Source organism: Athene cunicularia, assembly GCF_003259725.1.
Source record: "Athene cunicularia isolate RWA chromosome 6 unlocalized genomic scaffold, athCun1 chr6_part2, whole genome shotgun sequence".
Taxonomy (NCBI): domain Eukaryota; kingdom Metazoa; phylum Chordata; class Aves; order Strigiformes; family Strigidae; genus Athene; species Athene cunicularia.
The window spans coordinates 7746620-7762267 of NW_020799106.1; the positions used below are offsets into that span (position 1 = coordinate 7746620).

The 15648-nt window shown below is 49.4% G+C and overlaps 1 protein-coding gene across 5 annotated transcripts in view; it reads right to left on the reverse strand.

Annotated features, from left to right (window-relative positions):
• Window positions 1-2222: 2222 nt before the first annotated feature.
• Window positions 2223-15648, reverse strand: part of ASCC1 (activating signal cointegrator 1 complex subunit 1) — a 37966-nt gene continuing 24540 nt past the window's right edge. For 2 of the 5 annotated variants that reach the window (XM_026851958.1, XM_026851959.1), the window contains exons 10-11: window positions 3456-3565; window positions 2227-2984 (exon numbers count right to left, since the gene is read on the reverse strand). In XM_026851958.1, coding sequence (XP_026707759.1) covers window positions 2879-2984; window positions 3456-3565 — 216 coding nt within the window. In that variant the 3' untranslated portion in view covers window positions 2227-2878. Of the gene's footprint in view, window positions 2985-3455; window positions 3566-5026; window positions 13979-15648 lie in introns of those variants that run through there. The other 3 variants (XM_026851960.1, XM_026851961.1, XM_026851962.1) reach the window with 3 other exon arrangements.

Consider the following 15648-nt stretch of genomic DNA (forward strand, 5'->3'; position numbering starts at 1 on the left):
CTCCATCCCCACCAACCCCCCGTCCCACATCTCCCAACTGCCACCTCCATCCACTTGGGCCTGGCGAGGGAGGACAGTGACCACCGGCGGAGCCGGGTCGCTCCCAGCACACACATGGGTTTCCTTCTTGCAGCGAGGAAGCACGGGATGGAGAGAAAACACAGCGCTGCCTTTTTGTTCGGGAAGAGCAGCGGCCACAGCCCGCGGCAGGTGCACCCGCCACCTCCAAAGCAGTGATGCTGACCCCAGGTGAGGCTGCTGGGGGTGGAAGTACAGCTTCCAGGTGCTGTGCTTAGAGAAGAGGGTGTTATTTTCAACTTCATGGTTAACGACGAGCCACCCTCCCGACCCGGGCTCCAGTGAGCAAAACAATGGCACGGAACAACTGCTCTCTTCCTCGGAGTGATGAGGACACCAGGATCTGCAGGTGGGGCAGCCACCCCCCAACGCAGCCTTGGTAGGGGGGAAGAAGCAGAGCCGCAGATTTCAGTTTTAACAAGTTTTAGGCAAGTTCTAAAAGTCTTAGTTTGTATCTTGCCAACCCTTAGCACTGCCTGGTTTAACAGGATTTCAATTCGTTGGTGCAGGACCATGCACAAAGCACAGTTTTATCATGCTCGGTATGAAACTGTTCTAATTGTATTTATGAATAATTATAGAAAAGGGCAAACCTTTGGTAAATCCATCCCAGTACATTTTCTTCTGGCCCCAACCCCCCAAAAAGCAGTCGGTGTGTTTTTTAGGCGAGTAGCTCCCTTGTGTAAAGGGATACAGCCCCCAACTCTGCCCCTCTCGTCTCTGTAACGAGCACTCTCGTTTCAAAAGCGCTACCAGCGAAGCGGAGCTGCCGCTCCACCAGACTCATGTGCGTGCTTAGCGTTACACAAAGGGATCAAGCGAGGTGGAAATTTAAGTCCACGCACAACAGTTTGTTGGATCACAGCCTAACCTGCAACTCCACAGAGGAGAGGGACAGACCAGAACCCTTAATTCTGCCCAGGGACAGAGGTGTGAAACAAAGTTAGCCGTGCCAGGCTACAGCAGTGGGATAAGCCGCTTAGCGCCGAAATTCAACCAACTTCCAAACTCTCACAGAAATAATTGTCCTTAAAACATGTCTATGGTAGCGTGGAAGCAGGGGAGTATCCTCAGAGTGGCCCTTCTCTGTAGAAAAGCTGCGTTTGCCTCCGTGCTGAGATGCTGTTTGCAAGGTCAAGGTTCGTTTGGCGTTGGGTGGCGGGAAGGCTCAGTCCCAAAGCCAGCTGTGCTACGCACCCGCCTCAGCAAGGGGAACTCAGAACCGCCAGCATTAAGTGACAACGGAGGAAACGCCACCAACATCCTGCTAAGGAAAACTCGAGTGCAAAGAGCACCCCATGCTCTGGAGTGCTCCGCTTCTCCCCGAGCACGGTTAAACCCAGCAGGCAGGCGCCTTCCAAGGCACATCCCTGCGTCCCGTGGCTGTTCCTTGGGCAGCTGAAGGAGATTTGCCAAGTACCTCCTGAGGCTGGTGGGAAGATGACAGCAACCGGCATGAAGTGCCCTCAGCACCGCCCCGCGCCGGGCTGCCCGTGAGCGCACCAGTGCTCCGCTCGCCAATGGTCTCGCCGGCAGCTCTGCCTCCTCCGCTCGGAGAGCGCAAAGGCGTTGGGCTGCGAGGAAAGGCAGAGAGAGAAACCTCAACGGTTGTAATGGGGCACAAGCACGGGCTCCGGGGTAAAGGGCGACCAGCAAAACCACAGATGATTTGATTTCCTGGCAGGCAGGCTTGAAAGCAGATGTGGGCAATTTGGTTTCAGAAACCCAAACGGCAACATGTTTGGAGGAAAAAAGGAAAGCTACCCCGAATTCTGACTGCCTCCCACTGCTCTCTGTGCTCGGCCACACAGTCAGCTCGCTTTGGGAGGAAACAGGGTGAAAAACCTCTTAAAACCGATGACTAGTACAAACAAGAGGTGGTGGAGCAGCCCTGGCCCTAGGTAACACACTCACACGGCAGCAGCCAGGAATGGGCAGCAGCAGCCACTGCCACTGCCAGGTCGTTGCAAAACAACTAAACATCAGCATCTTCCATTTTTCAAAGTGTTCATCCTCGGGTGAGTTGAAAGCCTGTGTCGCTATTCCTACCAAATGTGGAGACTGACAAGAAAAAACAGCTGTCTTCAGATCTCTGAAGGATTCACAATGGTATCAAAGAGTTTTGTGCTCCTTTTAATGGAGAAACCACCCACAAGGCGTTTATGTTTTTTGACACGCTCCAGAACGGTCACTGGAAAGAGCTCTTACCATAAATGCTTTCTTATCAATGTAGTTGTGTGCTGGAAGTTTAATTACAGAAACTATCAATGCAACAGGAGATAAACACTTTGCTTTTGAAGAGAATTCATTTATTTGGAGATCTACATCACACAGGCACGCTGCTGGAGATCCAAGCAATGCCTGACCTCAATATCGTTAAATCATGCTCCAGGGAGCTCTCCTGATTTTAAATACTTATTTTAAGAACAAACTTCCGTCTTTTGAAATAAAGCCACACTTAACGCTGGTGATGCCCCAAAAGCCACCTGCAGCAGTTTTTCTAGTTGTTTTCTTGGAAAACAAACAGGCAAGAGACATCAAACAGGTAACTCTGCGACATTTCAGTTACCAGTGGGGAAAGGAGGTGACGGACCTTGGTTCTCCCCAAAGGTAGGGCAGGCAGTGCTTGTAGGAAAAGCTGCAGGGAAATGCCACGGTTCCTGGCTGCTGCATGCTTTCGAGGAGTGACAAGGCATCCCTGCTTGGAGTTCCCAGCTTCCCATCCAAAATTCGTGTCCTATAAAAACACTTGCCTGAGGAATGGCGTGCCCCTGCGCGCGGAGCAGACCCCTTCAGAAGGTCAGCTGCCCAGACGTCGCGTAGTAGCCAGAGGTGTCCGAGGAGAACCTCTGGGAAAGACGCACTGAGTCCAGCTGCACCTCTCCAAAGTAGAAGTTCTCGAAGAGCTGAAAAAGAGAGGAGTAAATCCACTTGAGGGGCACCTGGAGAAACACAGCCTGCAGCTGGTCCACGCATCTCTCCCAAGAGCTGGCCCTGCAAAAAGCCTCTACTCATAGACTTGTTTTGCCTTTAACAAAACTATTCTTTAAGTTATTTTTCCCCCTAGAGACTGCACTTAGCCTTTAAAGCAAACAGGGTATGAAATGAACACCTCTATCTTCAGCGGCAGTTGCTCAAACCTTCCCTCCCTTGCTTTCTGACTGTGTCTCATTTAGGGAGCTTGGGGAGGCCATTCACTGCCCCGAAGGCCACCACCTTGGGGTGGCTCTTGAGGTCGCTGGCTCTGCAGGAGCAAGGATTGAGGCCAGGACATTTTTATCAATCCAGGCCACAGGACATAGGACTTAACAGTTACAGCTCAGTCCTAATTCAAACTAGCAGGCTAGAGGCACAAGGCTCTTCATCCCAGCACTGACCCTGCTTTGTTCAACAAATCCTTCTTTGTTCGGCAAAGACTTGAGTGCAAATTAATGAAAGCAAGCCAACTCTGGGACCCGGAGGGCGTGTCTCTGCTGATTAATCCAATCTATGAAGCAGACCAAAAAAAAAATGACATCAGAATGTCTTACAGGGAAGTTCAGCAATACTGCTGGAAAGGCATCGTGTCCAGGCATAAAGTTCTTCTCCGGTTCCATTAAGACACAGCAAATTGCTTACCTTGAAACACAAGTCCTGCCTTAGGAAGAGCTTTTCAGCAGAGATGCTAATTTCAAAACTCTGCTTAAGGGGAGTGCTGTGAGTCACCGAGGGCCTGGGCAGAGCCATCTCCCCACCGCTGTGTAGATCTCTGAAATGTCCCTTCCAACTGCCTCCTATTGAATTTTCTATCTGTCCCTGCTGGCATGGCTCAAGACAGTCGCAGACCCCTTCCTGCCATTTCAGAAGGCACCAACGCTAAGGGCCAGCAAAAGCTGATGCATTAATTACAAGTCCTCTTAGAGCCAATGGTGCATCCATTCCTCCATACAGCGAATCATCGAAACCCCAAATACCTAGTTAGCATCTGAAAGGCTGCACTTCACCTCCTCCGAAAAGGCATTTGGCTCTGCCTGGCACTGATTTGGGCACGACTGCTCTTTTGTTGCTTCTCCCAAGGGTATTCTACTTTGCAAATACGCCTTTTTCTGCGAGGGCTAGGTTTCTTTCAGGACAATTCCTGGCTTTGCCATCACTCCTCCACCAAGGAAATGTGCCTTAGGGAAAGCAATTCCTTGCCTATCTTCAGGGCAGAGCAAGCAGGGCCCAGGTAGGTGGGCCCGGACCAGACACCAGGCACTGTAATGACTCCACAGCCTGTCGGCTCATCCGGACAACTCTCCGCTCAGGATCTGGCTGAAATCAGCAATTCCTCATCAACACCCGGCAGTCAGAACGGCATCTCTGAAGAGAAGGGGTATTTATGCGTGCCAAGCCAGCTCTCAGTGACTGCTAAGCCCCTGCTTCGGTTTGAAACGGCTGCAGCTGCAGCCAGACGTGCTGCGGAGTGCTTGCTGCCAGCGGCCCTCTTGCCAGGGACCACCTCCTCCTCCCTGGACCTGCCTGCATGGCAGCACCCGTGGTAGACCCTCAACCTGCTTCTGCAAAAAGCCTCTGGGTTAACACAAAGGAGCTGGGTTTCTCTGTGCTGGACCATTTAATCACAGTGTGCCTGCCTGGGAGATCAGCCTCCGGCTCAGCAGCACCTCCCTGTAGCCCTCCCTGCCTTTGGGGTGACGCTCGTCCCTTAAGACCCCAGCACAAGGACTTACTTTGCACAGGGCCCAACGTAATTCACTGCTAATCACCCAGACTCCTATTAAGCCACAACTTGTTGCCAGTTCTTCCGAGCATGTACTTGGCAGGAGCCAGGAGCTCTGCCACGGGCGTCATGCAGGTCCCCATCCCAGCAAGAGGCCCCATGGCAGCAGCCTGGCCTCAGGGGACACCGTGTGTGTGTGTGTGTGTGTGTGTGTGTGTGTGTAAAGAGGGGCACCCTCTCACAAAGTTGTGCTAAGGGAGCGTCTCAGAGAGAGGAGGAAAAGAGAGAAGAGAAATGACTACAGCCATACAAACTCCATTTTATACAATTAAAGATTTATACAATGAAAGATTAATTATGTTCCCAAAAGCCTGCGTAGTTCATATTAGAGGACTTAGGATAAAATGTTTCATTAATAAGAGATGGTAGTAAAAAGGGGTTGGTCTCCTTTCTCTTTTCATTTTGGCTGATCTGAGAAGGAAGGATGCTTTCCAGCTCTCCAGGGCTTGCTGCAGTGCTTGCTGCCAGCATGCCCACTCACCCCAAACCTTAATACCCATCTCTGTCAAAATGGTTGTTCATTCCGACACTCCCTTCCTTTGCAGAGCGCTCTCCACCCAAGAAAAATGGAAATCACTTCTCTCCATTCCTAACGGAGCGGTAGGTGCGCTGGTAAACAAGGAGACACTAGGATCTGAAAAGGATTTTTTTAAAAGAGAAGGGGGATGATGTGCATTCCTTTCTGTAGAATAAAGTCTTTGCAAACATGAGGAAAACAAATGAAACACTGGGATGTGCCGGTCCCATCACCACAAAAGTCAAACCTTTACACAAAACAGCCAAAGGAAGAGTCTTTCAAATACTTGTTTATCTTTGCACACCACAACGTGTTTCCCTTACAGAACATATGTACTTCAAAGCAAAAATTAGTTAATGAGACAAACCCTCCCCCCAGCCCCTCTCTAGCTTCGCACAGCCTCAGGCACATCGGCCCAGAAAGACAATCAGGAAGTCCCAGAAGACACTGCCCATGTCAAGGGTCCTCCATTTGTACGCTGCTAAAAGTGAAGCAAAACCCTTGTACCAAAGCACTTTGTATTCCCCTGGCTTTTTTAAGACCTACCACCTCTCATGTGTCCGAGCGTGTGTGTGTTTCCCAAGGAGAACGCTGCTAGAACTATTGATTTTTGGTAATGTAGCTGTACTTTCTGAGGGTAAACATACTACAAGATTTAGAGGACAACCACAGACATTTTTTTCTGCTCTCGTTTCAAGCCAGCTTCTCTCTGATGCTTCTCTGCTCCCTGAGGCTTCCCAGGACCGGAGCCACCGGATGCCAGGCGTGGGGATCAGAGCTGAGCCACCGCGCGGCCGAGGTCTGCCTCGGGCAGTGGGGAGGGGGTCCCTCCAACATCACCCTCCGAGACCCCTGAAACGCTGCGAGCTGGCTTCCCGTCATGAAAGCATCCTGCGCTCGGGTCCCTGGAGGCTCAGGAAGAGATTTCAGAAGGCCAAGCCTCTCCTTTCGACTTTCACTTCTATTTATCTTGGGGAGAAGCCAAGCAGAGCCGAGAAAGATATTTATATCTCCCCCCTCTCCCCAGCCACCACGGAAACGCTCCGGTTTCGGAGGAGGCCTGTAGCACAGCTGATGAAATGCCTTCTATAAAAGCATTTTAGCAGTTTTTTATTCTGGGCCAGGAAAGATACCTGGAGGTTGTTACGCTTCATGTGCAAATGCTGATAGCCCCAAGGCTTGCCTAGTCCCCCTCCTGTCTCTTCCCACGGGTGCCACAGGCCCACCTTTCCCCAAAAAGGCTGCAGGGAGCACGAGGAGGTGCGGATCAGGAGCAGCTAGGAGGGAGGCACGAGGAGGAAAAACGCTATCACCCGCACGGTTACCGAAAGCCGTGTCATTTGATTGGAGTGGGATGTGAGCCTCAGCAAAATCACAGTAATTCTATAAATCCAAACACGCTGAAGGATTTACGTCCTCACCGCCTAAAGAATAAATAAGAGGCTGGGGGTTGGGATTCTTTGCTTTTTAAAAATTATTATAAATGAAAATGAACCTGATGGAGGTAAAGGTCAGCTTACAAAGTCTGCACCACGCATGCTGTGCAAGCTACTAACTCCCATCAGGGGAATAGCACTTACCAGACTAAGTGCCCTCTGTCCCCCTGCTGCCTTCCCAAATTAAATTAGAACTGAATAAGGAAAGAGCATTGTTAACTTTTAACCCCAGACCCAGCACCTCTAAGCAAATATGCCAGAGATGTGCTCTGCCTTCCAAAGCAGAGCTGAAGGCTGGGACACCGCTCAGCCAGGATGCCCAGAAGGACAGGGCATCTCCCAGGGGGAAGCAGTGGGTGCCGAGAGAGGGGCACAGCACCCTCCCAGGACCCGCAGGGGTTGGCTGGGACTTGCAGCCGTGCTGCCAGTGCAGAAAGCCATGAGCTCCCGAGAGAGGGAGCGTACTGCTCCATGGACAACCCATACTTCATACGTCAGCCTGCAAACTACCATAGGCCCATGTGTGCAAGCGCTTCTCCTGCTCCCTCTCCCTTCTGGGAAGCTGGGGCCAAGGACACAACCGTGCAGGTAATGATGAAAGGCAGGCAGCCCTGCGGTAGCTCCCAGAAAGCATGCTTTTCTCCATTTCTGCCCCCAAAGTCATTTATTCTGAGCCAGAATAAGCCAGCAGCACACCTGTTATTTCTAACACCCCAATTTCTCTCATTTAAGACAATTCCATTCAGATGTTGGAAACTCTTCTTCCTCCAAGGTCCGTTCCCCTCTATTACCCACAAATTACATAGCAGGCCTCCCTTGGGGCGTGACAATCATTTTCTGAAGGAAGACAGAGGCTGAAGCCTTGTTTTGGGAGAGAAAGCATCACACATCAAACCACTTGCTCCTTGCAAACCTGAGCCAAAAAATGCTAGTACAAACTTCAGCCCTCAAACCACAACTTCCTTATCAAAGGCAGAGCAACAGATCAAAACCAAGGATGCCTCTTTTCCACATATTTTCCCCTTTTGCCTTAGCCCATAAAGTAGGTTTTACTGAAGGACTATAGAAACAAATGCAAAGGAGAACGATTCCGCGATGAAGCACTTAAAATGTGTGTCTAAATTATGTTGTGTTCCCGAGCGTGGGTATTTGTCAAGCAGCCATCCTCGGGGGCTCACTTCCCACAGACAACCCTCCCAGAATGAGACAGCACCTTTGTGTTCAAACCTGGAAACAACGGTAATAAATCACGGCACTAATCCACGTAAGGACAGCAGCGACGCGTTTCAGCTCCACTTATGAAGAGCGGAGATGCCAACACAAACTGGTGCTTTTAAATCACCTGTCAGGGGCTCAACAAGCATGAGAAATATTAATGGCTTCGCCTGGAGAGGCACTGGGCAGCGGGAGGACAAAATAAGTCCAGACAAGGGAAGGGAGTAATAGGTATTTAAAACTTCCTTCACGTAATCTCCGGCTTGCACTCATGCTGCCTGGCCTGGATTTTGCTGCTACCATCAGGATTATTGATCAGTTTTTAAAGCCTGACGTCGTCTACGGTAGTCAGCCAAAAAGGACCCATCCTGAATTAATAAAAAGTCCAAGCAGCCCTGCCGAGAGCCTTGGTGCTCAGAAATGCTGAGAGAACAACTCACTGCAATGCTTTACAATTAAAAACTACCACCAAAGAGCAGCATTATCACAGGATAAAATGCATACACACACACACATACACCCCCAGCCTGCGGGAGCTCACTTTGTTGTGAACTCCAGCCACAGAAAGCAGTGCCTTAGGGTAGGGGTATTATAGATTAACAGCACAAAACTGTCCCTGGTGAATCAGTGCTGGGGGCGAGCAGAGGCATGTAATGTCATTAGTCTGTGACCAATCAGCCTAAGAAACCCGGCTGCCCTCAGCAGGGAGCTGAGGGGGGGGTCCCATTTTCTGTATCTGGAACAAGCTCAAAAATTAGCAACTTCTGAGACGCAGGAAGGAAGAGGCTTGCAGCTCCGGGAGCTGACGGCTGCGGATGAGCTCACTGGCATTCCTGCTGCGCAGTCCATGCTGAGGACGGGACGCCAGCAATCCCTTCTCCTCTGTTTTGCCCGAGTTGAAGGTGTTTATCCTCCAAAAGATCCCTTCCAGGAAGGCACGCGAACAGGCTGAGTGCCACTCATATCTGCCTCCCTGGGAGAACTTGTGCAGGAGGATCGCTTTTGACAGGCAACCCAGTGCTGTGGCCATGCAAGATCGCACCGGGAATCAGGGTCCAGCAGCAGACAGCAGCACCGGAGAGAGCTCAAACCAGGAGATTAAACTCAAGCTTCAGAGAAGCCACAGGCTTTACAGCTTCATCTGCTCTGCACGCAGTGACAACAGCTACACCAGCTCGCCCGGCGGCAGCCGCTACCCTCGGCGTGTCCTGATCAGGAGCAGCGGTGAATGAAGGAATGAACTTGGAAAGCCGGGAGGGATGAGAGGTTGCTTTCCGTGGGAAATCAGCATGCTACGGTGCTGTTATCTCCTTCGGGGAAGGGAAGAAGCAAACAAAATCCCAGGCGCCCGCTGACAAGCATGGAGAAAAATTAAGTGGCGTTTCTGAAGATACCTCAACCTCTTCAGAGCAACGAAACCTGCTTGTTTCCAGACTCTCTGCACCCTCCCCTGGATATTCCTGGCAGTACTTGCAGCAGAGCATGACCCCAACACCTCAAACCCTTCTTGCACCACCTTACACTACAAGGGAGGGGAGGGACCCAGACAGGATCAGACCATGGGCTGTGACTTGCCCAAATAAACCTCGGGCTATTTTTCCATTTCATGAGGGATGATACATCTGAATTAACGCTTGTATAACACGTCCACAGCTTGGGACAGAAAACACTCCAGATGAGCAGAGAACAATCGCTCTTCCAAATCATCTGGCTAAAGCACAACTGTGGTACCCATGCCAGCTACAGCAGGGAAGGCGCCGACTCTTCAGCAAACTGCTGTATTACAGAGCTGGTACCAGCATTAAGCCAAAAGGTTCGATAGAGGAAAAGTTACTGATGGCAAAAAACATCGATGGATTAAAAATTAAAAAAAAAAAAAAGGTTTAGAAATGTGAAAGTAACACTCAAACACTGATGGACTCAAAGACTCCACTGAACTTCAGCAAACTATCCATTGGAGCTCTTCGGATTATCTCCTTTGCTGCACAAACCAGTTTCCAACCCCGCTTTTGGGATCTTACCTACCTGCTTAACACACCTCACTCCTGTGACCTCCCACACAGACCTGTCAGGGCCTCTCAGGTCGGAGCAGCACCTCTGTCACTCCTGGGCAGGGTGACTCGTGAACACCACGCCACAATGGAAAGCTGTTGGTAAAAGAGGGACCTCAAGGACAGCCTGCCTGTGCCCTGTTCCTGCTTTGTGGATTTCTGCTACCAACACCTCCCTGTCGACCACCCCAGTGGTCTACAAAAGCCTGTTACCTCCACAGCATGAAACGGCAGAAGTCGCCCCAGTCCCCAGGCTGCAGTACATGCTGGCAGAGCTCCTTCTTTCTTGTCCTGAGAAATGCATCAAAACCTTTTCCATTTGTGACCTAAACCCCCCCAAACTATGACAGACAACCCCCAAATCAAATCCCCTGCTGGCTCCCAGAAGGTAAGACACAACCGGGCAAAGTGTCAAGATCTGGGGAGTTTGTTCAATTAACAGGGTTTTTTTTCTTCTATTTTCAACTTTCAAAACATGTTTCCTGAAACAGTTTGGTGCCAAAAAAGAAGTATCTGATTCCTGTATTATTCACCCTGGACACCACTCCACCAATGATTATCTGTCAGAGGTTTAATTGTGCTTGGAAGCTTGCCAGCAATAATGTACGAGAAGTGTAGGAAAAGCAGGTAGACAGGCACTCAGCCAGAGAGGCAGCTCTTCCCGGTGTTCCCCACCTCCTCTCCAAATTAGCAATTGCTTCCTTTCCACAACTTTTTAAAGGACTGCTGGCCGGGCATCCAACACCTTCCATTACTGCATGGGTGTTACAGGATTAAGACGTTGTGCAGAGTCGCAAGGCAAGGGTGGAAGAGAGGGTTAGGAAGGGCAGAGAGAGAAGGCAGTTGTCTGCCACCATGAGAATGCTGCCTGTGCCAAGGCCTCTGAGCACCAGCCACCTTGGTGGGCGTATGCGGATCGACCGTTTGTTTTATTCTGCAAGTGTGCAGCTGGCTCTGGAGTGTCTCTCCATCATCAACAGAGCATCAAGCCCTTCCACCCAGATGGCACGAGGAACAGCACTGCCCGTTTAAGTCTTCTTTCAACCTCTGGCAGGTTGTAAAAGGTGGCAGCAGAGGCCCTTTCACCTTGTCTCTCTTAGGAAGAATAAACCACACAGATTTCAGGAGGGAGAAAATCTGGTCATAAAAAGTCCCAGCGGCCTATCTTTTGGGAGCACAGCTGATCTGTATCATAAGCAAAGCACTAACTCCTTTATCGTTCGCATTCAGCTTGCTGCTTCTTGTGTCATTTATATCGGCAAGCTTTGCCACCAACCACCAAGACCCAAAATTGCAAACAAGCCAGCATCTTGGGGGAGCACAAGCCCAACACAGGATACAAGTCAGTGGTATCTCCTCTATGACACAGGAAAAGCTTTTCCAATTAAATCACTGGTGCCACCCGTCAGAAAGCAGTAACGGTATAACCATCTCTGTCTGGAAAAGTACCACCAATGGGAGGTTTCTTTTCTATATTTTTGTTTTACCGAGCCAAAGTAAATGCCACATAAATGCCAAGAAGCTTTAGGAATGTTCACAAATGGCATTTCATGAGTGTTCTGCATATATTTCACATAGTAATCATAAAATGACAAGATAAAGAAAGGACCAAAAGGAGCCATTGGCTCCACGTCGTCTCCTTCCCCGAGGCAGGAGGAGCTCACTCGTGGCAGACCCTGGACTAAGGTCTCTGTTCCCTCAGAACAACTGGAACCCCCACTTCTCCAGGTCCTCTAGGTCAGTGCTTCATTACCCTTCCCATTACAAAGATTTTCCTAACACCTAAGCTCTTGCTGCAATTTAAGCCCGTTATTTGTTGCCCTACCATCAGAGCATGGAGGACAGAGTATCCACTACTGGCAAAAGCTTTCACATGCTTAAAGAGTTTTTCTTATGTGTTGTCCTCCTTCTTCCCTTTATTACCCTCAAAACAACTCTTAAGTCTTTCAGTCTCAGCTCACAGACATTTTCTAGCCCTCTGATTATCTTACTGTTGCCTTCTGGACTCTTTGCACCTGTCCACAGGGCCTGAAACCGGACAAATACTTCAGCTAGGGGCTGAGCACCAGTGTAGAGTCACCAGTTTACTTCACAGGCCTTTGCTTCTTTCTTTTATTGCCACAGACAGACTGAGCTGGCTTGTGCTCTGGAGCAGTCCCCTGTAACCCCCAATCCCTGTCCCTGGGGCTGGTACGGAGGCACTGCTCCCTCCTGGATCTGTCCTTGTTCTCAGCAGTCCATTTGTTTCTGCCTGATTTCTCCAGATCATTTGGAGCTCTGTTCTCTCCTACTAACATATGCAATTTTCCTTCCTCTCCCAGCTGGGTTTCATCTGCAGACCTAAGAGGAGCACGCTTCACACTGCCCATACCATCCTTCTGACCTTCACAGGTGGGAAGGGTATGAGGTTCCAGCTGGGCTCTGTGAACATCTCTGACTGCTGCCATGTGAAACCTCAGCTCTTCACAACTCTGGAGCAAAACCATCTCAGCTGTCAGAGGGTGATGCAGCGGTGGGGAGGGTAACATTCAGCAATAGTCTCAATTAATCTGTCAGATCTGAATTTTTGCAAATAAAACCACTTGGGGCCAGGTGCAGGCCTCTGTTCAGTTAAGAACCTCTCCCTTCAGGGTCCCCCTACTTCACAAGCCAAATCCAGTGGTGCTCCTGCCACTGCCACGCTGCAAAACCTTTGCTTTAGCTCAGGGTTTTGGGCCCGTTCCTCCTGCTACATATCCATGAAAATTCATGCGCTTGAGGAAATCAAACCCTAGTTGCTATGGTGAAAGGCATTCTGCAAACTAAGAAACAAATACAAGTGGGACATTTGGAGGTTACTGGATTTTTGTACATCTTTTAGAGATGAATAAAAAACCCTCCAGCACATTAAAGGCTCCACTGACTTCCCAGATCCTGCTATGCCTCAAATATGAAGGATTTTCAGCACAACTTGTTTAAGGAAATTGATAACCAAGCACTGCATTTCTCCAAAGGAGCTTCATCCCCGTGGCTCCTAGCACTGCCTATTGTTGCAAATGCAGCAACAGTTTTTAAGAGCTGGGCTTCAGCTTTGCTGCAGAGATGCCAGGAGGCTTGAGACACATTCGGGAATGCTAGGACAAGGAGCTCCCATCAATGTGACCTACTCACTACGCTCACCAAAATACCAAGAGGAGAAGCCCATCTATGGAACCAGTAAATTAATTCAGACAGACCTGGGAAATTATCTGGCAGAAGGGTTATGGCACCTTTGGGATAAGCTGCCTACTTTTGCTAATCAGTGTGTTGGGTTGGTTGGTTTTTTTTTTTTTTGCACTTAATGTGCTGGGTCCCTGTCTTCTATTAAGGCACTGCTGTAATTCAACCCCTGCCAGCTCCACCGAGAAAAACTGTCCTCTTAAGATCAAAAAGGTGACGCTGTCTCAGCTGGCTGGTGGCAGAACAGTGGTCTCAGGGAAATGAGGAGGCAGGATGCCCACTGAGTGGGAGGCAGAGGCACCCACACCCACACAGAGAGCGCCTCCAGAACGGCTGAGCTGCTGGGCTGGAGGGGGCCGCGGTGCAGGTAGCCCCGCCTGGAAGGGGCAAGTGGATTCAGAACTTTATAACCCTCTCAGCAAATCCTCCTTCTTCCAGCACTCACAGCTCCTGCTAAATTAGTCAGAGAGGTGCTGAGCACCTCTGAAGAAAAAGAGGCTTCTCCCCTCTACAGTAAGGTCACCAAACGGATCTGTCACACGCGGGCGAGTTAGCACAAACCTTCTGCACTCCCTGCACTGCGTTCTCCTCAGCGCGGCGTCTCAGCCTTCTCTCAATACCTCCAGCACCAGTTCGTCGCTCTGCTCCAAGGCCCAAACACTCCAACAAAGATATATTTTCCCTCTATTGTCTAGTCTGAATTTCCAAATGCCACTTCAGCTTCCTGTTTCACCGAATGCAAATAAAGTGAATATGCCTTTTTTTTCCCCTCAGAATATAATTCGTAGGAAAGCGTTATCACAGCAACTGCAATTTAATCTCCTTTATTTTTCCCCAAGATCATACAAACATTGATCTCCAGTCTCATCTGCTCAACTGTCACATCCTCCCATCCCACTGTTGCTCTAACTGCACACTGCTGAGCCCCCTCGATCGTTTCAGTATCCCTCGGTAATGGCAGGATCAGAACCGAAGGCAAAAATCCTCTCCTCTGCAAAGCGGCACTACAGTCTTTCATTTCTGCTTTTGATTCTTCTGTAAAACCGAGGCGAGGAAAGCACTGGCTTATTTCTGATACAGTGATGTTGCACCACAATCTCTTATTCAGTCTGTTCTCACCCCAGTGGATTTTTGTTTGGTAATTTTAACTCTAAACTTTCCAAGCAGCCAGCCCCTGTTAGGTACTTCTTCCAGTTGCCAGATCTACTCTAGATATACACCCAGATCACCTCCTTGAGGATAATAAGAAGTTCTTACTCTTTCTGAACACTGGGCAGTCTTGATCTCACCTAACGCAGGTTCTTTGGCCCTTTGATTTCACCTCAGCTTAAATATACACTGGGAAAAGACTCTGTCTCCTTAAATTGACTAACAAAAGTAACACAGAAAAGGCCTGGGTACCGATGGCTGCAGAACACGAGAAGCACTCCTCATCTGCAAGTGTACTGGATAATGGTGGCTCTGCACAGGGGCAGATATTAATTTGTTTACCACTTGGTGGGTTTGGGGTATTTTGAGGGGTTAGGGTGTTTATGCAGAACAAGATTTTGCTTTCACATTCTCTCTCTATGGCATTACATTAAATGTCTTAAACTGAACTACTGCACACCACAGCCACTGTACTGTTCTCACTCAGAAAGATAAAAATGATAACAGAGAACACTACCGGATTTGTTTGCTAAGATCAGCTCTCCATCAGCCCTGGTATATCAGTCAGTAAATGCACTTTCCCCCTGCTCCAAGTGAAAGCAGATAGGGTCCCATAATGTCATACCCTGCATGCAGGCTTCAAAAGAGAAGAAGCGTCATCGAATTATGCCTTGTCCAACTAGAAGCCCTCACAGAGCAGTCCTGCAGCCCGGCCACTCTGCTCCAACTGCCAGCCCAGGGCATGGCAGCATGTGTCACTGCCTCGACTGATCCCGTTCCAGGCTTGCATCTCAGCTTAAAGCCTCCCTTAATGCCCTAAGACATAAGATGGGCAGCTTTCCGCTGCTGCTCCTCAGTAGCTGTTCCCTCAATATTTAATCTTGTAAGCTGTTAATGCACAGATCTGTGCTAAGCAGCAAGGTTCATCTTTTTCTGTACTTAAAATCAGCTTCTTTCTTGTTTGAATGTGGCAAAGGCCACTCTTTTCCGCCTCAGACCTCAAGTCAAAAATCATTAAATTTTAACCCAGTGAGAGTCCACATGGTTTTCTTCCTACTGTAAGCCTTCCTTTCCTTTAAAAGTATAATAGAAAATTTGGGGCCAGGTGGTACCTTTGCATTTCTTTGCATTTTTATTTATTCACTGCAGCCTTAGTTTTTTCACTAAGCAAAATAAATAAAAGCCCGGAGGCAGCCAAGCCTCGTCTCCGGAGATGCAGGCAGCTGCCCCTGCTGCCTCTGTGCC